Genomic DNA, 24,005 nt, shown 5'->3' on the forward strand with positions numbered 1-24,005 from the left:
TTATGATGTGACTGACGGAGTAAAAATCGGCTGTCATAGTTTGGAAAAGTTGTACCAGGCAGCCTATGTTTCCATGTTTTTCTGGTCAACAACCTTGAAATGAATGAATTTCAAGGGCTTTACTGAAAACAATGTAATAAAATTATTAATGCATTGTCATTACCAGAATGTGGGCAGATTTGATTTAGCTAATGATGTGGTTTATCTCCATTTTTAAAACCAGAATCCACTTATTTTGAGCCCTTGTTGTGATTGTCTCAATACTGGGAGATTATTGTCTTTACTGATATGAGGTTTAACGAATGTTCAAAGCCCAGTTTCTCTCAGAGATACCAGGAATATGTGTCAGGGGAAATATAAGAATTATGGACTGTTTTAATGTTTTATGGAATAAGTTAATGATCTTCTGGTGTAAGGATGAAGTTCACTCTTCAAAAAGTTTTTAGTTTTTGGCTATAAAAGTTGTAAAAGTAGCTTTACCTTGATGTTAAGAAATTCAATGTCAATGAACATAGTGGTCACTTCTATTTGCTCAAACGTAAAATATACTGTAACCTAGAGTAGAATGTATTGTTCACGGTCCACCTGATGAGTGTAGGAGGCTAATTATGTTTGTAAAGTTACTGTGGCTTCAGAGTTAATGTTAGAACAGGGCCGGCTAATTTTAAAAGCAGTGCAAGTAGCAGAAAGTAAAACCATATTGGGTTTAAGACCATGGCTTCTTAAACTCGTGAGACTGCATCGTTTTGGATTTCTGACGTTCAGATGTATGCACTAGTAGTGATATTCTTGAAAGATAGAAAGAAGAACAATACTGGGTTGAAAACTCTTAAGGTGTATTAGAATTTCAAGGTCTTGAAGAAATACATTGGATAAAATACAACCTTTTCTTAAAGGATTTGGGTCATTTTGAATATCGACTGTGGACCTCTATTCTAGGTGGTTGTTTAAACATGTCATGGTCATAGACTACTTTGCTTTTTGACTGTTTTGAAAAGCCATGTATTGTTGTAGAACTAACCAGGGGTTTTGAGTCAGAAAGATCTGGTGCAAATTCTCACTCCATAACTTCTAAATGTAGGACACTGGGATTTTGTTTAAGCTATTTGAGTCTCAGTTAACTTACTTGTTGATGGGGAGCAGTAATACCTAATTTGAAGGCTGTCATGAGCATTAAAAACTATAATGTATGTGAAGTCCCTCAGCTGAGACTGATGTTTTCAAACTGTTCCTGGCCTGACTTACTTAGCAAGTACATACCCAGGGTTTGTTCATATAGAAAGAGAAAGCTGAAATGCGTTTCAAAGTAAAGGGAAAACTCAGATATGTTAACCATAATGGCTTAGTGGTTATAAAACCTTGATGGAACCAGATAGAGGGTAAATAAAACACGAATAAGAGTTGCTATGAATTAGCGTGAAATTTGACCTAGAGCTCCCTGGCAATCTCTTACAGGAAGTTTTGCAAATAAACATAGTGGATATGGGGCACGTGAACGAAAGTGAAAATGATCTCTTGGTGTATAAAAATTTCACTGCCTGGGAGGTCACACATTCTGCATGCCGGACTTTACCTGGAACACATCTATGAATCTAGAAATGAGCAAAATCCTCTCCTTAGAGGGAGTAGCTGCCACAGAGTTCATGGACTTTACTCTGGAGGGGAAGCCTAGGTCTGGCCTCTGATTAATTTCCAGAACTGGAGGAAGATCTGGGGCCAATCAAAAGACAGCAGAATATCCAATCTGTACTGAGCAGAAACTGTTCTCAGGGAGGGAGGGAACACAGTAAATAAAGTTCAGTACTTGGGGAAGTTACCTGTACAGATAAATAGATAAATAATAAGTAAATAATAAATAAGTAAAATTCAGGCCAGAAATTCTGACTACTCTCTGAACTCTTTCTTTTAGATTATTAAAGGCATCAAAGAATTTCACTTACATTGATCTTCAACTGAAATTTCTTAACAAAAAGGAACAATTCATGTATTAACATAGTAAAAATGGTCATGCACTTCAGGGCATTCTGACATCATAATGGTTTCTTTCTCTAAAAGATGATAAGAACAAATAGATCTCACACATAAGTCCAATAATTTCTATCACATTAGTATAATATATCTCAAGAGACAATTCTATCTCCCAAGCAATAAATGTTCAGTAAGTATCACAAAAATAATGATAATGAGAAGGGTATTGCATCCAACTCATTTTATATTGATGCTTGTTAGAAGCAAATTAACATAGTAGTCAGTTGCTGAATATCATCAATATTGCTTTTTTGAGTAAAAGTAACTGAGATTGAGAAAGAAATTTGTCATCTGACAGTTTTTTTAAACAGCTTGTATCTAACATAAGAAGCTAAAAACTTGTATTTTAAACAAAATTCTATCTTTAATATTTAAAATTTTTTTGACTTATTTTAAATTTGAGGGTGAAAGGCTTATCTGATGCCATGCAGATTTCCTTAGAATCTCACGAAAAGCATTCTTCTCAATTTTAGGAAAAGAGAATCCTGCCACTTTTAAATACAATGAAAGAGAAAAGACACTGAAGAAAAAACTATGGGTAAAATATAAAAACACAAAGTATACATTTAAAAATTCTGTGGTAATTCAGTGAAGGGTAGCACTTTAAGGTTATTTTAGTTATCAATTCATAGGTTCATTAATACAAAAAAATTAATTATTTTCTAAGAAGAAATCTGTTAGCAAATAAAACACAGAACTGCTGTTTTGGTTATAATTCCTGTTGTTATTAACTGATGACAAGTTTGAGTTTTGTTTGGAGCATCTTCAGAGATGCAACCTAGTGTCTATTAGGTAGGATTGTCCTAAGAAAGAAACAAAAAAGAGGCTTTCAGATCAATACACATTCCTGAATGCCTAGTTGGAATAAGACAGGTACTAAGGGCTGCAGCAGAACATGCATGATAAAGAAAGTCTTGGCCATCAAGGAGATTATTGTTTTGATTATTTGTTAGTAGATTATAAAAGAATAATGGTAAGTTTTAGTAGCTTAGACGTATTCTAAGTGTACAAAACAAAAACATTCCAAATTATTTTTTCTCACATAGACTAGGGACAGCAAGATTATAATTACCCATCAGAATGTCTTAGCAATGGGAACAGTTGTAAAGCATTTTATGCAGTAACATATTTCATTTCATTATAAATGTCTACTGTTGGAGGAGGTTATGGGGAGGACATGACCTCTGGTTGACCCAAGAGAAGGACCCGGGCAGTGGAAATCTCCTCACCCCTCCCCTGTCCTTAGAATGTGCATTCTGCCCACAGTTCCCACCGTGGGAGCTGTTCCAAGGATGCAGCCTTGAGAGGAACGTGATGCTGAGACCAGCTAGGTGGTACCATCTGACTGAACCCAGTTACGACCGCTCTATAAACTCTTAAGGTTCTGGCAAGCGATCCAGGGGATCCACGTCTCTTGCTGATGCCCGAGACAAGCCTGGTATATAAGTTCCCTGCTTATTAAACCTGCTACCCACCAATCCGGAGTATCTGCCTCTTCTCCAGTCTCTCCTTGCCCTCCCTGCATGGGGACCAATTTCAAATTTCACCCAGCAAGCTCCCAAGGCTTCAAACCAACATCTATATATCTATTTTTCTAACTGTATCTAACTAGGGTCCCTGGTAACAGGTACTCAGTAGGTGCTGACATACCTGAAAAAAAAAAGTGTATACTGCTGATGTTTTTGGTGAGTTATCTAGAGATTATTTTCAGTATAGCTTGAGTGTTGTTTCTGATCTATACATAATTCCAGACAAGATAGCATCACATATTACAATAAGTGGTAAATTTAGGGTTGTAATTCTCTGGAGGTAAGGTACTGAATCTCTCTATCTTTATATCATAATTGATTGCCTTAAATCCTTAATAAACTAATTTTGGTGATGACCAAAATGAAGGGAAATGAAAACAAATGAATGAACAATGTGACATCTCCTTTTCTTTGACATTTGATTATTTATTTTGAAAACTTTCTTCCATTTCTTTGCATTTGTAACAGTGGATCAATGACTCTTGCTATGTTCTGGATTTTACTGAGAAAGTTGCCTTGGATGTCCATTGTGTCTGATCATTTTGATGGTAGAGGATGTGAGTTAATTTGTTCCCAAACCTTAACTCCTCCATGCTGCTGGCTCGTTTGTTTTTATGGGTGGCACCATCATGGAGCTTGGTAGGCATTTGGGCATCTCTAAAAATGCTGCTGGTCTCTCGGGCATGTCTGTGGAGCCTACTATGCATTCTATACCCCTATTTGGCACCCCTGCCAAGATAGCCCATTCGTCATCAGTATATTTTGAATTCACTATTCCCTTTTCTCCAGAGAGGGCCAGAGCTCTGTAATAAGTTGACACCCAGCATACTCTGTGGAAATAATTATTTTCAAGAAACAGATGGGCGGTAATGAACACGATTTTATAGTAAATGCCTCAGTAAGCATCCCTCGACTGGAAGGCAAACAGGAAACTCAGAACTAGGGTTCTCTGAATTTCTGAGCTCAGTGTCACTTCTGAATTTTTAGTGAGATCAGTTACGTTGTTCCCATGACTTATGGGGATAAGAACTCTCTGAGAACTCAGTAAAGGGGATACAGGCTTGATCAGTCTGTACCAGGTATTCAGGAGTTCATTGATTAAGACATGCTCTCCAAAGCACTGAAACAGCCCTCAAGCATTATGAGTAGTAAGAAGAGTCTGGTTTCACCCTGGCTGAAGATGCATAGTTGCAAAGAGTAACCGTGAATCCTGATCGTTTGGCAGATCAAAGTGAAAAACTAAATAATGGCTCTGAAAGCACTCTTTCATAAGAAATAATCCCACTCTAAGCTCTCTCTGTCCTCCTCTCCATAGAGTTAGTAACAAAGGTTTAAAAATTCCTGAAGAATATGTAGCATGAAATAAAAAAAGGAGGGAAGAGACGAGATGCCATGACGGTGGTGGATCACAGGAATCAATGGGAAATCCACTAAGCAGTGGGAATAGAGTCTTAATGGGCATCATTGCAGAATGAGGTGAGACTGGGAAAATGATGAGTTAGGGTAAGAGAGGGCATGCAGGTGTTCTGAGGACCATCCTACCATATCTATGAAAATCAGAACAGAGAACCTATGCCTCTGTGTGTGTGTGTGTGTGCGTGTGTGTGTGTGTGATTGTATGGTGCTGAAGACTTCTTATTCCAAAGAAGAGGCCTTCTTCCCTCTTCCTAAGTGCCATCTGGTGTGGTGAAAAGCATGTTGTATTTGAGTCTAGGACCAGTATTGGTGGGAAAGTTGTTTGTGTGGCTTTTGACAAATCACTTAACCTTTGGTGTCCTTATTTACAAGGTGAGAGGCTGGGTTGGATTTTCCAAGATTGCTACTCTGTCTAAAACTTTATGAGTCTGTAGAAAAATACCCTTTGGCTGTGTGCTGATTAAATCCTTGCCATACCAAACAATGCCTCTTTATACAAACATTGAAATCGTTAATATTTTTATGTCGTCACTGACCGAATGTAAAATGTAAAACAGAAGTCCTTGTGATTAGATTAAACCTTCCTTGCAGTAGGACGTTCACAGTTCAGTACTCACGCATTGAATTGCATATATTTTCGATGTTTTCACTGAGAAGTGAGAAATGACAAAGATTTGAGAAGATTTGAGGACTGAATCATGCAGGAAAATTATGGAATAGATGGAGAAGGAAGCATGTAAATGCCTCAATACTAATATTGAGATATTATCGAAATAAGGCGTTCTATTTTCTTACGATATAACATAAAATAAAGGGGACACTTTATTTTCATCGGGAATAACAATTTAGAAAATATGAGCTCTGTGTTTTAAATGTTATTTCTAAGATGGTTTGTTTAGGGCGTATTCATTCCCTTTTGTAGTTCTCGCTGCTCCCTGCAGTGTGCCTGACACAGATAACTTGGTCCCTTTGCAACTCTAATTTTAGTCTCTTTTGCAACTCTAATTTTAGTCCCTTTTGCATCACTGAGGTTGGGGAAAAAGTAGATTGCACACGAATGGCAAAATCCTAGTCACCCTTATGATTTTTCTTTTCCCTTGAAGAAAAAATGAGGGCTGTGCCTGTTAGAACCCAGGGCGGGGAGGTGAAGAGTAAAGTGAAACTGATGAGGATCCAGATTTATACCTTATGGTTCACACGAAGTTCTCGAAGCCATCCAGTCTTTTGAAAACCACTGCTAATTAAAGCAGTGTCTGCTGATAATGTAAGTCTGAGATGCACTGTTTGAATGGATCTTTTGCTAGAGCTCTGTGTGATGGTGAGTAACAGAAGAGGGATGGGTGACAGGCTTTAACCGAGCTGTGATTTCACAGTGACATTTATAATACCCTGTACGTGTGGTGAGATAGCTCCTAGGTTCTCATTGTGGGAATTACAGTGACTTACCTAGCCAGCTCTGTTCTGAGTATGGCTCCCCCCAGGAAATGACAAATAGGCTGCTGTATTAGTGATGGAATTATATTTGAGAGCCATGGGCTTTATTTTGCTATCTGATCTTCATAAAAATAAGGAGATGATTTTTTAAAATGGCAAGAGAATGTCTGTGGTTTAACTGCTGGTTTCTCTCTTTTATTTATAACCTATTTTTCTCAAGGGTCCTTTCATCAATTTCCTTTCCAGTTAGTGGGCGTTACCTTGCATGGGTAGCTTCTCGGGAAGACCTCATCCCAGATTGTTCTCCGAAACAAGCTGGATGTCAGGATGTAACCATTCAGAGACCACTTCATGCTCTTAAATACTGACTTGATGACATTTATTTTTGGAGCAGATGAGAGAGCCCATAGGATTGCTTTCCTGAACCTGGTATAATTTCCTGGGATATCACGTCGTCATGGGGAAGCTGAATGAGAAAAAGTCAGCATGAATTAATAAGCTTATCACAGGGAGTGGGGAACTCCTTTAGAAAGTGTGAAGGAAATATGGAAAATCAAGTGTTTCCATTTCTGTTTTGTTTTTCCGGTGGAGCTCAGCTTTCAATCTGGGAATTCCTGTATGCTTTTTTGTTCTAATTGCTTCTCCTTATTTATTCATTCATTCATTCGTCCAGCCTGGGAGTCCTCTGCATGTAGCTTGCTGACCTCGTGGCTGCCCGTACTCCTTTGCAGGGGGTGTGGAAGGAGAAGGGGGTGGGGTGGGTCTAAGAGACCTCCAATGAATTCTCTCCTTTGCAAATCTACTACAGTCATGCCCTGTGGAATTTGCCTTCCTTGACTCTTGTGCCTCCAGGGTTTGGAAAGGCATCTTTTAAGGGTCCCTTCCCGGCTGCAGCTCTGCTTCATAGAGCAATACACCTCCATCTCCTTTTTATCGTCTAGAAATTTACAATATGGTTTTTCATGCTGATTCCCCTCCCATGCCAGATCTCTTATTGTTGTGGGTTTATTCTTTTAAATTCCTTTCCTCTCCTTTTAATGAGGTGCACGGAAGGATGTGAGGGAATCTCCTGGGTTCCATCAGCCATCTTGAACCAGAAGACCCTTGACTTATTTTTAAAGCTCTTCCTCAATGCTTTGTGTTGGAAAATCTTTTCAATAGGTAGGGAGTGTTGGAAACATCCTGATTCTTCACTGAGAGAGAGGCATTATGTAGAAGTGTTGTATAAGCTATGGTACATGGCATGCCAAGAAATATTCTGAGCATATAACTAAAAGAATTATGCTGTTTCTAAAAGTTTGAAAATTAAGAAAGTTATAGTTTTGACCCTTCTTTTTGTGCCATAGTGATCGTGATGGTTAAATTCAGGGACTCTGTGGTGAGGACTCTTGTGTGTTCAACCTATGTCAACCTATGTCAGCTTCAGCTTCCTTATCTGTAAAATGGGATGTGACTTGCCTCCCAGAGCTGTTATATGGACTGGAAATAAGGAAATTTTGGAAAAGCACTTGCACACAAGAAACCTTCAATACACGGGAGCCATTAGACAAATGAGAATCGCAGTGGGGTATAACTTACTTCTTGCATCTGGTGAAGAAACCCTGGACTTGTACTTGGGATTTGTCCTCTGCAGAGGGAATGTGATCTCAAACCAGAGGCAATGCTGAGGAAGTGTGCCATCATCAGAACTCGAAGTTTTAATTTTGTCTGTCCTGGAAGGAGGACAAAGTTCCAAAAGTAAGAGCATTTTAAAAACCTGGTGCCCATTCTGAAAGACATTATGGCTTTGTCTCAGCAGAGGATAATTACATTACATTAATGTAAGTACTATGTAGGAGTAGAACAAATGGCTAAATTGTGAGGTACAAATAATTAGGACATACCTAATACAATTAATAAAAAATATACCAATGACTGCTAGACTTATCAAGGTGGGGTGTTTGTAGGAGGGGAAGAATAGAGGTAAATAGGAAGGCATCGTAGTGCGTGTGTGTGTAGAATGTTTAAAAGAAGAACAGAAATATGGTTAATAGTGCTGTTTGGTTGAAAAAAGTTTTAAATCCAGAAACTATTCTGTTCAAGAGATCATAATTTAGGTCTCTCACCTTCATCTGGCATTTTTCTTCCTTGTACATAATGTATTTTCCTGGGAAACCAACACCACCAATGGTTCATTTATTTTTTTATTTAAGAATTTTTCTATAAAACATATAGTTCCTATACTACAAGTAGGACTTATACTGGCACAACTTTTCTGGAACATAAAATGTATCAAGGCTTTAAGCGCTTACGTAGCTACTGGCCAGGTCATTTTACTCCAGGAATTCTTTGAAGCAAAGAAATATACAAATATTAGTTATAATAATGTTTATTACAATGTTGTTTTGTAAAAGTGAAAATAATGGACACAGTAGGGAAATTAGTTACTAATCTATGATAACATCATATGAGGAAATTTAAGGGCAGTGGTATAGTGGACAATATACTCCATCTCTTCCCTACAAAAATTCAGATATTATACAGTGTGGAATGAACGAGTCTTTTATGGACCCTCCACATTGGCAGGACATTAACATGCAATCAGTGAATATATTTGTGTAGCACATCTCTTAATAGTCTAAACAAAGACAGCAATACTGTGTATTGAACTATATTTTTCAGTTTTACTGAAATTTCAAATAGCTCAGAGTGATATTTTTTTCATAATAACCTCACATTTTAATGATCCTGCTGAACTGGTGAGATTGAATCAGAGAAGAACGCAAGGTAAACTGATATTTGGTGCACTGTTCTTCACCTGAAAGCAGACTTGTAGACATCTGGTGAGTTTTCATCTTTTGGTCAAACAGCCTTGGGCCACCAGCAGACTGCAAACCCCCCAAGGTCAGGAACTTGATTTTCATGGCACCAAGGGCTGTGCCTGATGTATACCCAATAAATCTCAGTTCAACTGCCCAGGTGTGACTTTTACGTGTGTCTGTGTGTGGGTGTGCAATGCACTTTGACTTCATAGGTAGCAGGGATCACAGACTAAGCCTACACTGAATTCATCCTAAGATTCAGCCATGTCTGGAGAGCTGGTAGCTTGGCACTTTCAAAGGACTGTTTTTAAGAGACACTGAAAAGCTTCCCAGTGAAAGACTTATCCCCAAGTCCTTGGGGAAAAGACAGATGAGATTCTTATGGTTTTGTTCATAGAAAATAAGGGACTCTGAGTATGGCAGGCGGCCTCCCCTTCTGGTTGACCTCCAGCTCGACCTCAGCAGTTTTGCTTGTGAGTAAAAATGGACAGTTGTCTTCCATGAAGTCTTTGAGCAGCGTAGAAAGCACTAAATGCCGGCGTGCTGGGTGCTGGCAGCTTCGGCAAAGGCATCAGCATCCTCAACGCAGAGCCCTGGACACCTTGGTGTGGCCGTCGGCAGGCAGTGATGGCATTGGTGGCAGAATTGTAGATTTTGGCACTGGTGACAGCATTGCCAGAGTGTGACAATAGGCCAGCATGTGACAGGAGGAAAGTGGCAAACTCCAAATGTGAGCTAAAGCACTAGTTCGTTGGAGCAATGAAAGAATGACAGAGGCATGGAACTTTCTCAGAGTGGGTAGAAATACAGCCACAGTGATACGATTTTTAATACCATTTAAAATAATTAGTTGGACTTCATTTTTGCTCCAAGTACAGGTTGGGTTTACAAGTCCCTTGTGAAAATTAAGTACTATGAAAAATGGCGATTAATTAGTTATTTTCAGATACCAGGAACCTCTACCACGGGCAGTTATGTTTAACGAGATGCTTAGGATGTCAATAAAATCTGCGCTATCCTTTGAGGATTACTATGTTTATTTTTGAGGAGTTTATATTTTGCTAAGGTTCATTTTCTTTTTCTACCAAATACCAGTGCTGCGAGGTAGATTATCCCTAACCTACTCTGCAGTATAAATTGTAGACTCTGGATGAAGTATAGCATATCTATTCTGGAGGTATCTGGAATCCTTGTGCATTTGGCTTTGGTTTGTTCTTATAATACTTGAGATGTAAAACGGATTGTTTTTGGTTTCCCATGTATTTAAAGTCCTAGGTAAAATTTTAGGATGATACTTAACCCTCGCCTTCACCCCTTTCCCCCCTTTCCCTTCTCCCCTTCTCCCTCTTCTTCTTTCGCGCCTCTCTCCCTCTTCCACCTCCCCTTCGTCATTGTTCTCCTCATCCTGTCCTCCTACTTCTACTCGTCCTCCTTTCTACCTTCTTCTTCTTTGTCTTTGGATGTCCAAATGTTCCAGCACCATTTATTGGAAAGGCATATATACTCTAATTATCCGTAATAGAAAGAATCCCACATACTATAGATTCTCTTTATCACCAGGGAAACATTTCATCAACTCAACAACAGTCACCCATACTACTAATACTTACATATTTTTGCTATGACCTAGGCATCACTGTTTATATATATATATATATTTATAAATATAAATATATATGTTTATATATATAATATATTATATATATGTTTATAAACATATATATGTTTATACACACACACACACATGATGTATAGCTCTACACAATAACCCCCAAATTTGATATTATTTCTGTTCTACTTTTGTGTATGGGGAAACCAAGGTAAGAGAAATTAGTTACACAGTTAGTAAATGGTGGAGCTCATGTCAGACCCAGGCTGTCTCCAAGTCCATACACTTAACCACCATATCATGTTGCCTTTAAACTCAGTTTTCTTTATGGTTAAATTTGCACAAGAATACATTTTGGGATAAATGTATGTAACAACTTATTTGCTTTCTAATTAGTGTTTGGGTCCAAATAACAAATAATGCTCCTATAGGAACACTAAGAATGATGGACTGAAACATTAGTTTAATTAAAGACTCAGATGGACATGATTACTGTTTTAGAAAGATTATAGGAAATATTTTCTGAATGAGGCATTTGCAATATTTTGCAAGTCTGAACTTTATAAGAACTTACTTTGAGATATCCTTCTATCTGAAACTTTATAACTTTAAAGAATGACAAGATAGTTTCAGGGGAACTTTTCTCATTTTTATGACCAACCACTTTAATTTCCTCTATGGTACTATTGGTATTTATTTATTTTTAAGTATCAGAGTTCTTTATGTGATGGACAGCTTTTTTAATTCTTATTTAATCAGGTGACCATGTGATTTACTATTCAAACAGGGATCCTTTTGAGGGTAAAAGGGGGCCCTATTAATAATTGCTTCATGACCACAGGCACTAACCAGGACTGTCCCAGACAAGCCAGGGCACGTGGGCAGCCGATATTTAACTTACACATGCATGGAGACCAGGGAATCAATGATTCCAGGGGTCAGGGATGGCTTCTAGATTCTTGAAGAGTTGAAAGCATTCTCTAACAGATAAATGTCGTTTGCTTCTGTTCTTAGCAAAAGGACAATTTGAATCCACTTACCGACATTCTTTTTAAGAGCTTGAACTTAGCTTTCCTTTTTGTGTATCAGGTTATCTTGTGTGACAGAGATAGAGATGGTCTTTTATGTCTTTGCTTCAGGGCTACAGAGTTAGTGGTGCAGCCATTGCCCCTGACCGTGAAGAGAGAGGGAGAGCTCAGCCTAGTTTTCCTAAATGTTGGTTAATTTCACTTGTGAAATGAGAAGAATCCAGTAAGAGAAAGAGAAGGGCCATAAACAAATAGCTGCAGTTTTATCAATTTCCCAGTGGATAGAATATTATATCACTTTATTCAAAGGTGTGGAAGCATTTTGTTCAAAGGTGTAAACGGTATTCTTTTTTTCCCTCAGCATCACAAATCTTGTCATGCTGTTACTAGGGAACATTAAATGTTGCTCTTTTCCTTGGCCTCTTGTTCTCTGAGTGAAGCCAAGTGGAATTGTGGAAAGAATGAGGAAAGCTTGACGATCAATTTAAGCATGGCTGGGACAAGTCACTTAACTTCCCTGGGTCTCAATTTCCTTATTGGTAAAAAGAAAATATTAAACTGGATCATTTGAGGTTCCTCTCAGTTTTAATTTATGTGATTCTATGACCTCCTGAGAGGGTAGAGCTTAGATTCTTGAAAGTTCTGATGGACATACCATGCCTAGATTTCATGCCTCACCTACAGAAAGGGGAAAATCCGAATCCTTCTGGGGTATTTACCACAGGGAATGACACTTGTACAAGTATATTTAATTGTTGAGGTTGGACCTTTAAAAGCATAGGTCTGTATACCGTAAGAGAGCCATGTTATGAGGTCCCCACGCTGCAGTTAATAAGAACGGGCAATGTAGAAGAAGTATTGGTCAAAGATGAAAACATTTGCAAAAAAAGAACAGTTTATTGGTTTAAAAAAAATGCCAGTTTCTCTCTCAGAATATTTGAGTTGGCTTAGCCAACCTAGTGTTCTTAGGGACAAAGGGATACTATACATGGTGGTGAAGAGCCCTGGCTTGACAGTCACACTGACGTAATTCCTGGCTCCCACGGTTCACTGTGTCATGTGGGGCATTTAACCTTGTCAAGTGTATTAACTTGTAATGAAGTTTATTAACTGCTTTAAATGTCAGACTCCTTGTCTGTGAAGGGAAGATAACAATAGCGCTCATAACAAAGGGTTATTGTTACAAATAACACATGTAAAAATCTTGATACCTATTTCCCTGTAATTCCAGCCAGTCGCTAAAGTTTTAATGGGAAGATTCTTAGGCTAATTTACTTGTATTAGGAAGGTAGTCTAAATAGGTGTTATAAGTAGACCCAAATATATTGATTTAACGCTATGAAAATTAATTTTTCTCTCACACATCAGTCCTGGAAGGAGGGATGTGGGAAGAGAGGTTTCCAATATGGTCCCCAGTGAGTACAGAGTAGAAACAGACACTTTGTTGTCGGGGCATCAGAGATGGGGGAGAAACACGCAGACCCTCTTGGGAACGTGTGGATAATGCCAGGACTTACGAATGTTGTTTTGAGAGAGGAGGAAAGTGGTTGCTAGCGTCTGGGGCATGGGAGAAATTGGGAGATATTGGTGAAGGAGTACAAACTTTCAGTTATAAGGTGACTAGGGTCTGAGGATCTAGTGTATAACATGGTGGTTATAGTTGATAACACTGTATCATATAGTTAAAATTTGCTAAAAGAGTAGAACTTAAATGTTCTCACCAAATGGAAAAAAGATAAATAGGTAAGATTCTGGAGGTGTTAATCAGGTTAATGGGGGGAATCATTTCACAATGTACACGTGTATCAAACCATTACAGTGTATACTTTAAATATCCTACAATTTTATTTGTCAATTATAACTCAGTAGAGCTGGAAAAAATGTTCCTTCAGTGTTACCCTTTGAGAGTCACAGGGACATAGTAAAAATCTGTGATTCTTACTGATCTTGTCCTTGGTTGACACACAAGGCAAGGAGTAATCAAAAAGTTTGGGCAGTCGCTTATATGTGGAATCTAAAATACGCCACAAATGAACTTATCTATGGAACAGAAACAGACTCACAGACATAGAGAACAGACTTGTGGTTGCCAAGTGGGGGAGGGGGTGAGGGGAAGGAAGGATTGGGAGTTTGGGATGAGCAGATGCAAACTATTATATATAGAATGGATAAACAGCAAGGTCTTACTGAATAGCACACGGAACTATATTCAATATCCTGTGATAAACTATAATGGAAAAGAATATGAATTACAGTGATAAACCATAATGGAAAAGAATATGAAATATATACGTATATGTATAATTGGATCACTGTGGTATACATCAGAAATTAACACAACCTTGTAAATCAAATATATTCAATAAAATTAAAAACAAAGTTTGGGAGTTGGAAGGAGGTCTCTAATAGGCTGCATTACTTTTTCCCATTTCATGTTCTGCTTTTGTTCTTACTTGATTGATAATTCTGTGTGTGCTCTGCAAAGGACAGATAGTAAAGTTCACTGTGTTTCTATGATCCTGAGAGCTGGAGGACATTTTATACTGCTCCAGCTGCACATATATGAATTCCACATGCTTGGCATCTGGAATCTTGCCAATCTTCCATTGCTTCCCTGGATTAGCTCTGTAACCCAACACAATTAAGTGGGTCCATATAGGGAATTTCCTCTCAAAGGACATCTGTAAGTCACTAAAATTGAGTGTATGCTTTTGTGTATACGTAGGGGTGTGTGTGTGTGTGTGTGTGTGTGTGTGTGTGTGTGTGAGTGAAAGAGGGGAGAGAGAGAGAGAGAGAGATTTAAAGCACAGTGAGAGAGGTCTTGATAGATACCTCCAAACTAACCTTTTTCCCCCATCATGATTTTGGGTTAAGGAAGTGTTGTTGTGAAGTGACAATGTCTATTACAAGGGCAGGGGTGATATGTTCATCCTTGGGGGGATTTATAGAAGTTTGTCAGGTTTGTTGAGAAAGCAAAATGTCAGCAGACTTGGGGGTGCCTTTTGAAAGGGGAAAGATCATTCTGATAAAGAGATGGATGGTTATCGCAAGGAAGATTGGGGGTAAAGGTCCCAACCAAGTTGCAAGTGCTGAGGGCTTAAAATATCACGTTGGATTCAGAGGTGGAATCACAGTTCTGGTGCCTTCCAGCTATGGTGTTGTCTTCGGTCACTTTTTTTCAGTGAACCTTAAGTTTCTCTTTTTAAGTATTGTTGCTAATATCTACTGATGATATTTTTATGATTTAATGGGAGATTAAATAAAGATACCACCTAGATCAAGGTGTATGGTGTTCAGAAAATTCTCGTTTACACCTCCCCTGACTCCCCTGCTCCCTTAGAGTTCTGCTGAGGGTCAGCTCTGGTCCTGACATGTGGCCTGAGTACCCATCAAATACATACTAGACTATTGGATATGCCCTCGGATGTGTCATCAGTAGACTTGTTCTCTGATCTGACTCCAGTCTAAGTTAAGGTTACTGGTTTCATAGTGAGGTTTTCTCTTACGTATGGTTGGAAGAATTGAAGCTCCTTGAGATAGAAATGAAGATCTCAGAAGGCTCTCATTAATTCATGGTGTTTTCTAGAAGACTGGCTGCCAAAACTGATTTGTGGATGACTGCTTGTCTGCGACAAGGTTTTACTCACTCCAGAGTAAATGAGAAAAATAAGAACAATGCAGTCTCCTTCATAAAACAATTTATGTTTGTTCAATTTATTTAATGGATTGTCCTTTTTATGGGGAGTGTACATCTTTTCTCATTTTTTTGTTTTTAAAATTTTCTTTCTACTTATAAAATGATGATGAATCTTTTTTTTTTTTTTTTTTTTTTTGCGGTACGCGGGCCTCTCACTGTTGTGGCCTCTCCCGTTGCGGAGCACAGGCTCCGGACGCGCAGGCTCAGCGGCCATGGCTCACGGGCGCAGCCACTCCGCGGCATGTGGGATCCTCCCGGACCGGGGCACGAAACCGTGTGATGATGAATCTTTAAAAATCAGTGACTGATCCATGAAGTCCCAGTGGAAAACCACTCTTTCTGACATTTTGGTCTCTGCATTCAGATGTCCTTAGAAAGGTCTACTGGATTTTGTTTTGTTTTTGTTTTTGGCATTGCCAAACTGTGACTTCTTAGCATGTACTATATCACATTTTCTTTTGTATCTTTTAGAATCCTAATTTTCTTACTTAGCATACCAATCAGTTTTTGTTATGTATAAACACTCGTTTTTTTATTTTTTATAATTCTTGTCACATATGTAAGAAGGTACATTTACTTTTCACGTTAGGAAATTAGAATCAAAACCAACAAAGATTTTGAGCACATATCATGAGATAGACATGGTCCTTGGGATTTTATATGCATTGTTTCATTTTTACATCACAGCCTTGCTTTATGTTCCCTAGGAATTTGAGGTTTCTTTTTCTCTTATGGAACTGGATGTGTTGTGGGTGGTAACTGAGAACTTGTAATATATCAGGTGTTCAGAATGTTCTTTTGGAGGAATTTTTTATTAATGAAGCCCATGATTAAAGTTAAGATGGGTGTTTTATCAGAACCCTACTCAGAGAGAATCTCAAAAAGACCACAATCCCATCATAGAACTTAATAGAAATAGAGTTACTACTGGAAAATTTATCTCTAGTTGGAGTAGAAGAGGCATAACAACCATAAAAATCTATAAAACCAATTTAAATAATTTTTAAAGATTGACATGTTTTAGATCTTTGAACAATAAAAGTTTCACTAATAAAGGGGATGAGCAAAATTGTGGGAGCTCTTTGGAAGTTGGTGTTTCTGTCATTTTTGACCATGTTCTGGAAAAAGTTTAAGTTGTTTAAGTTTGACTTTCATCTTAGTTTTCTGGGTAATTTGTTAGAGAAAGTGGTACCGTGTGATGACATTTTATGAACCTTAATAAATCATTTTCCTCTGAAAACCATTCTGGGAGCTGCCATTTAAAAATAAACAAGCACAAATAAAATAACTCAAGAGGAATAACTAGGTTGGATTTTAAATGGGTGAATGTTACTGAAGTGTGTTAATGGCCGAGACTGATCTTAAAGCCAGAGTCCACTTGTCCTTCAAAAGGGAATGTCCTTGGGCTTGGCTGCAGTGTAGACTGTTGTGTCTCTCAGGTTTAAAGAAGTGACTGTCAGTGATGAAAACACAAATTAGAAAATTCTCTTTGACAAGAGAATTGAACATACACACACTACTATATATAAAATAGATTATCAACAAGGACCTACTGTATAGCACAGGGAACTCTACTCAATATTCTGTAATAACCTAAATGGGAAAAGAATCCAAAAAATAATGGACATACGTATACGTATCATTGAATCACTCTGCTGTACACCCGAAACTAACACAACACTGTGAATCAACTATACTTCAATATAAAATAAAATTTTTAAAAAAATGTTAAAAAAAGAGAAAATTCTCTTTGGCGTGGTGCTGACCTGTTGACCGTGATTTCAAAGAAGCAGATGGGTGGTGGGTCCATGTGTGAAACTGCGTGATGCAGGTTTACTCAGTGATCTAAACAGGAAAGATATGACGATGAAGAGCCCTGTATTTAAATTCTGTCCTTAACTCTCCCAGTCTCTTTTGATTTTTTTAAAATAGTCACCATGCTGTGCATTACATCCCCAGAATTTATTAATCTTATAAATGGAAGTTTGTACCTTTTGACCACCTTTACTCATTTCCCTCAGCCCACACCCTGTAAAATGAACTATAAAATGAAGGTGAAAAGAATAGAGGTAATGTAATAAATGCAGTGTGTGTTCTGTGTTATAGTGAGTTGTAGATGAACTGGTCAGCCATGCTAAAGTGTTAACCATCTTTAGAGCAAAACAAAATAATAGCTACAGAGTTCTCCCCTTTTAAATGCTAGAACATTTAAAAATAAGACAGTGACAATGACAATATAAACACAGTACATTTGACCCAAAAGAGGATTTGACAGCACAGGCACTTGTTAGCAAGTTCTATTTTTGTGCTGAGTATAGTATGTTAAAAGATAAACTGAGGCATATTAAAAATGTTAAGAGTTTTATCTGAGCAAAAATCAATTGAATTGGGCAACATCAAACCGGAAGTAATTAGGAGAACTCCACTGACAGGAGCTGGGAGAGACTTGTACAGAGAAGAAGGGGAAGCAAAGCAAGGAAATGATCTGATGGGCTGTGGTTTAAGTGGCCGCCTTATTTGGGAAAGTCTAGTTGGCTGCTTGTGACTGGTTGTCCTGAGTTTCGATTTCTTAACCTTGAGGTGTTTCAGGCTTAGGTTTTGGTTTGCTTATGGGGGCAGCTAAAGTGTTGAAGCCACTCAGTCTAATGGCCTCTTTGTTTTGTTGATTTAACAAGCAGAATCGTAGAGGTTTAGATATTGCCTCTCATTATCATTTTTGAACACTTACTGTGTGCAAGCCTACTTACTCTCATTCCTCAGTCATTCATTCATCTACTTTAACTACTTGAATGTCCTTTGAGCATCTGCTGTGGGTCAGGCATTGCTCTAGGTACTGAGGATACAGGAGTGGACACAACCAGCTGGACCACAGCCTTCATGGGACCAGCGTTATAGGGGAGGACGGTGAGAGAGCTGACAGTTGTGCATCAAACAAATGAATAAACAAGGTAATTTCAAGTAACAATAAATGGAAAAAGAAAATAAAACAGGAAGAAGGAATAGAGATAGATGGAAGCGAGAGAGTGAGCGGGGGCAACTCAGGAACCTTCAGGAAAGCCTCTCTCAGGAGCTGACACTCCATGAGGAGGAGATGGGGTTGGGGGGGAGCATTCCCCACAGAAAAACAGGTGCAAAGCGTTCTCAGCATCTTATTTGTATATATTTCTCATTTTGCAACTGTGCAAGGCTGACTGTCCAAAGCAGCACAGTGAGGAACTGGTGTGTTCTTTCCTTGAAGGATGTTTGACTCAGAGCCTATGTTTTCAGCTACTGTGTTCTACTGCTTAGTGGAGATGGACTGCTGATTGAGCTCTGCTTGATCTGTACAACAGAACAAACAAACCAACCGACTGACCCATCTTAGGTCTGGTGACCAGAGGCCTGACCTGGGCTCCCACAGTAGGAGCCGTCACACCTCACCCAAATTCCAGACCTGAGTTATTCACACTCAGAGCCTCCAGAAGGAAGGAGAGGCCAGGTTTAAAAATATCCACTTCTTTCTCTTTCATATACCCAAATCCTATCAATCAAGAGCAATGGCAAATCAATGAGTGAAATTTAAAAAAATCACCATAAAGAAATAAACAAAGGACATAAGCCAGATGAAGAAATAGAAAATGCTAATGAGGATGCAAAAAGATGTTTATTCTCATTAATTACCAAAGAATTACAAATGAAAACAAGGCACCACTTTATCCTTTTCTATTAGCAAATATGAAAGAGGCCAAGAATATCCAGGGTTGGTGAGGTGTCTATCACAATTTGGGTGTGAATATTTTATAGTCTAGTTCTGGCACATTTAACCGATCTTACAGACTCCATGTTCACATGTTATAAGGTGTAGTGAGTTTCATGCTCTCAAAAGGTGTGACCAGACAGAACCTGTGAATGTGGCCTTCTTTGAAGAAAGAGTCTTCGAGGGTGTAATTAAGGACCTCAAGATGAGATCATCCTGGGTCAGGATGGACTCTTAATCCAAAGACAAGTGTCCTAAGAGAAGTGGAGAAGACAGACACATGGGGGTAGCTTGGCGTGAGCTGCTCGAAATCAAGGAACACCTGGACCACTGGAAGCCGGAAGAGGCAAGGATTCTTCTGTATCCTTCCAAGGGAGTGTGGTCCTGCCAACTACTCGCTTCTGGGCTTCTGGCCTCCAGAACTGTGAGAGAATATATTCCTGTTGTTTGTGGTAATTTGTTCCAGCAGCCCTAGGAAATGAATGCACAAGGTATATCCACCTTCCATGTGACAATATTTTGTAATGGCAAAAACTGGAAACAATCTAAATGCTTGTCAAAGTGTGACTGGTTAGCTGAGTTATGTCATTTAAAAAAAAGATAGATATAATTACACTGACAACTCATAGGTGATATATTGTTAAGTAAGGAAAAAAGACATTATTATTATTATTAAAAAAGAAAACCAAATCATCCATTTGTAAATATGTTTGATATAGAGTGACCTTGAATGGGAGGTGATTCTCCATTTTTCTGATAGGGATGCCCTCAAGTTTTTTTGGGCAAGCTTGAATATGTAAATCTTTGGGGATATAGATGAAATAATCAAAAGTCTACTCATAAATTATTAATGTAGCTAAACATGCATATTCAACATCAGAAGTGTACGATAATATTAATCTAGACAGATTTTTTTTTCCTCTTGCATTTTGGCAATTTTATTCAAATTCTTGACACGTTAGGTATTGTTTGAGATCATTATAGGCTAATACTTCTCCCCCCAAAACTGCTGCTCTGCCTAAACTTAGAGTTAGTGTCTGAAAGGCACCACAAAACTGTGGAGTCCTCCCAAGCTGTTTTTAAGGGGTGATACAGAGAAATCTGATAGCACAGTTACAGGCGTTGGAGAAAAACAAAACCATTTCATATTTGTACTCTACTGAGTTCAGTCTGGTCAGTAAATTGTATATATTTAGCATTTGTGCGTGCACAGAAAGATGTTTGGGAGGATATAAACCAAGCTGTGTCCAAGTTAACAGTGGTTACCCTGGGGTGTGGGATTAGTAGTTATTGTGTGTGTGTGTGTGTGTGTGTGTGTGTGTGTGTGTGTCTTTTGCCAATTAGTTTTCCATCTGTATTGTTGGAATGTGTTACCTGGGCATATATTACTCCTGTAGTACCAATACTATTAATTATAAAAGTAAAAAAATTAAAAAAACCTACCAATCCCTTAAGATCCAGGCTACCTTTGACCTGTCCTCATTCTTATCTGGAAATGATTTCTCCCCACTCAAATCTCCCAGTGATTTTTCTCTGTCTCTCTTTTATGCATTATAACTTTCTAATGTGTACATTTATCCTTTGGTAAATAACTTTTATTTGTTCTTGAAAGCCCTGCTGCGAAGGAAAAAGCTGCTGAATAAATATATCTGGTAATTATTTTTCTCATTTAAAATTTTATTTTTAAAGCAGCATACCATATAATTGACGTTTTTGTGTACAGTTCTATACCATCAAAGTCGTGTATACAAATCTATACATGAACAGTTCAATCACCTCAAAAAACTCCCCTGTGGGGACATAATATGCAATTTCAAAATTGCCCTTTTGAAGTTATATCTTTCCCCTTTCTCCTGACCCCTGGCAACCACTGACCTATTCTGCAAAACTATGTCTCTTTTGCTGTGTCCCTTTGAGACATTCATTTCAATAGAATCGTATAGTATGTAACATTTTGAGACTGGTTTTTTCCACGTGGCATAATGCCTTCGAGATCCATTGAAGCTGTTGCATACCTCCTTAGATCAATACTTTGTTTTTTTTATTATTGAGGAAGATTCCATTGTATGGATGTGCTATGGTTTGTTTAACCATTTACCCACTGAAGGACATTGGGTTGCTTCCATTTTGGGGCTATTATCAACAGAGCTATTACAAACATTAGTGTACAGGTTTTTGTGTAGACGTGAGCCTTCATTTCTCTAGAGTAAATAACTAGGAGGAGACTTCGGCATCCTGTAAGTAAGTGTATGTTTACCTTTATAAGAAACTGCCAGACAGTTTTCTGAGAGTAGCAGCACTGTTTTGCATTCCTACCAGTAATGTGTGTGCATTCTAGATGCTCCGTATCTTTACCTGCACTTTACCTATATTTTCAGCATTTTTTATTATAGCCATTCTAATAGGTATGTGCTGGAGTCTTATCATGGTTTTGTCTTGTATCCCTAACAACTAAGGATGTTGAACATCTTTTCATGCGCAGATTTGCCATTTGTGTATCACTGTTTAAGTGTCTATTCAAGAATTTTTACAGTTGTCAAATAATTGGCCATTGGTTTGTTGAAAGCAGTGTTTCTCAACATGCTCGCTGTTGACATTTGGGATGGTATAATTCCTGGTTTTGTAGGCCATCCTATTCATCGGAGCTCATTTAAATTCCCTGGATTTGGGACACAAAATGCTCAAAGCACGTGAAGTTGTGATAACCAAAAAACACTCTCACACATTTCCAAACTCCATGAGGAGGATGGTACCATCTAATAAAGACCACTAGCTTAGAAATTAGGATATTCCCCTAAAATCAGGTCGATTTCCCCCAATTCACATGGGGTTTGTGGCGGAAGGGTGAGTAGCTTAACATATCAGGGTTCTTCTTGGGAAGAGGGGAATTAATGCTAGACAGATGAAAAGCAGAGTCCACTGGGATTTAACTCACTTTTTTTCTCAATAGTCTATGTGTCCATGGCTAAGCCTTTAGGTAGCCTTTCTATAAATAAAGAACTGACAACAACCTCCTTAGATGTGAAAAACATTGCTTTGGCCAAGCTCCTCCCATAACCTAAGGTATTTTTTTGTGATTTTCTAGCTGAGAGATGTATGAGAGGGGAGGATTAACCACTATCTGCTTTTTCATTCTTCCCCCTCCTTTCCACCCACCTCCCTTTCCCCTCTCCTCTCCTTCCCCCTCCCCTTCCTCCTCCTTCTTCTTTTTTTGGATTTCAATAAATATATTTACAGATTTATGGCTGAAGTTTTAGCTTGTTTCCCTAGCAACTGATTTTAGAATCCCAAACAAATTACTTTTCTTTAAAGTCATGACTGTCTATGACAACAAAGGCAGAAAATTGAACAATATAATAACTGAGATTATCATCAGAAAGTTACAGTTTAGTTGGGGACAAAATGTGAACTTACATAAGAACAACTAAAATACCTACAAAATACCTGTAAACAAGTATTCTGTGATATAAACTAAACATCCTGAGGAAACAACAGAGGAGTTGCAGACAAATTCTTAGCGTCAAGGGCAGCAGACCAAGAGTCACAAGACTCTGTCCTGCAGGAACAACGTGGTGAAACTCAGTTTCCTCATTTATAAGTTAGGGATGAAGTTACTCCTCTATACATCTGACATGACAACTGCTAAGATACCATGATAACATATACAACATAGGTGGGTATAAATGTAGGTAATGTGTATATATGTAACGTACATATATGTAATGTATATCACAATGCTTTGAAATCTGGAAAGGTAGGAATCAGTCCATCAGCATCAACATCATCATAACTGTATTAGTCACGGTTCTCCAGAGAAACAGAAACAATAGGATACCTATCTCTCTCTCTCTCGCTCTCTCTCTTGACATATAAGAGGAAATTTATTATGGCTTACATGGTTACGGAGGCTGAGATATGCCACGATACACTGTCTGCAATCTGGGGAAACCAGGAAAGCCAGTAGTATAATTCAGTCCAAGTCCGAAAGCCCAAGAACTAGGAACCCCAATGTCAGAGGGCAGGGCTCAAAAAGAGAGACAATTCAGACGGAAGAAGACAAATACTGTATGATATCACTTATATGTGGAATCTAAAAAACACAACAAACTAGTGAATATAACAAAGAAGAAGCAGCCTCACAGATACAGAGAACAAACTAGTGGTTGTCAGTGGGGATGATGGTGGCGGGGGGGCATTACAGGGGTTGGGGGTGGGAGGCAAAAACTACTGGGTGTAAGGCAGGTTCCACACGGGGAATGTAGCCAATATTTTGTAATAACCGTACATGGAAACTGACGTTTAAAAATTGTATAACTTTTTAAAAATTAAAAAATAAAAAATCTAAAAAAAGAGAGAGAAACAACTCATCCTTCCTTTGCCTTTTTGTCCTACTGGGGCTCTCAAAGGATTGGATGATGCCTGTTCAGAGTGGTGTGGACAGATCTTCTTTCCTCAGTCATGGGATTCAAATGCTAATCTCCTCCAAAAATATCCTCACAGACACACCCAGAAATAATGTTTTATCAGCTACCTGGACATTCCTTAGCCCAGTTTTCCTGGCACATAAAACTAACCAACATAATCAACCTCATCCTCATTCTCATCATTCCTTAGCTCGCTTGGCAAGTAGGGAAGGGACCATGAATAGGAAAGGAGCATGAAATATAACAGGGGACAAGATGCCATCTGGAAAGATTTAGAGCCAGTTATGTGGGTTCAGTGCAAAC

At 38.4% G+C, this 24,005-nt stretch overlaps 1 protein-coding gene across 4 annotated transcripts in view; it reads left to right on the forward strand.

Annotated features, from left to right (window-relative positions):
* MLIP (muscular LMNA interacting protein) overlaps window positions 1–24,005 on the forward strand; it is a 293,059-nt gene that overhangs the window by 208 nt on the left and 268,846 nt on the right. The window contains exon 1 of one of the 4 annotated variants that reach the window (XM_067753456.1): window positions 6,015–6,291. The exons of 2 other annotated variants lie outside the window; for them this stretch is intronic. In XM_067753456.1, coding sequence (XP_067609557.1) covers window positions 6,262–6,291 — 30 coding nt within the window. In that variant the 5' untranslated portion in view covers window positions 6,015–6,261. Of the gene's footprint in view, window positions 1–6,014; window positions 6,292–24,005 lie in introns of those variants that run through there. One more of the 4 variants, XM_067753459.1, reaches the window with a different exon arrangement.

Source organism: Pseudorca crassidens, chromosome 10 (genome assembly GCF_039906515.1).
Source record: "Pseudorca crassidens isolate mPseCra1 chromosome 10, mPseCra1.hap1, whole genome shotgun sequence".
In the NCBI taxonomy this organism is placed as follows: domain Eukaryota; kingdom Metazoa; phylum Chordata; class Mammalia; order Artiodactyla; family Delphinidae; genus Pseudorca; species Pseudorca crassidens.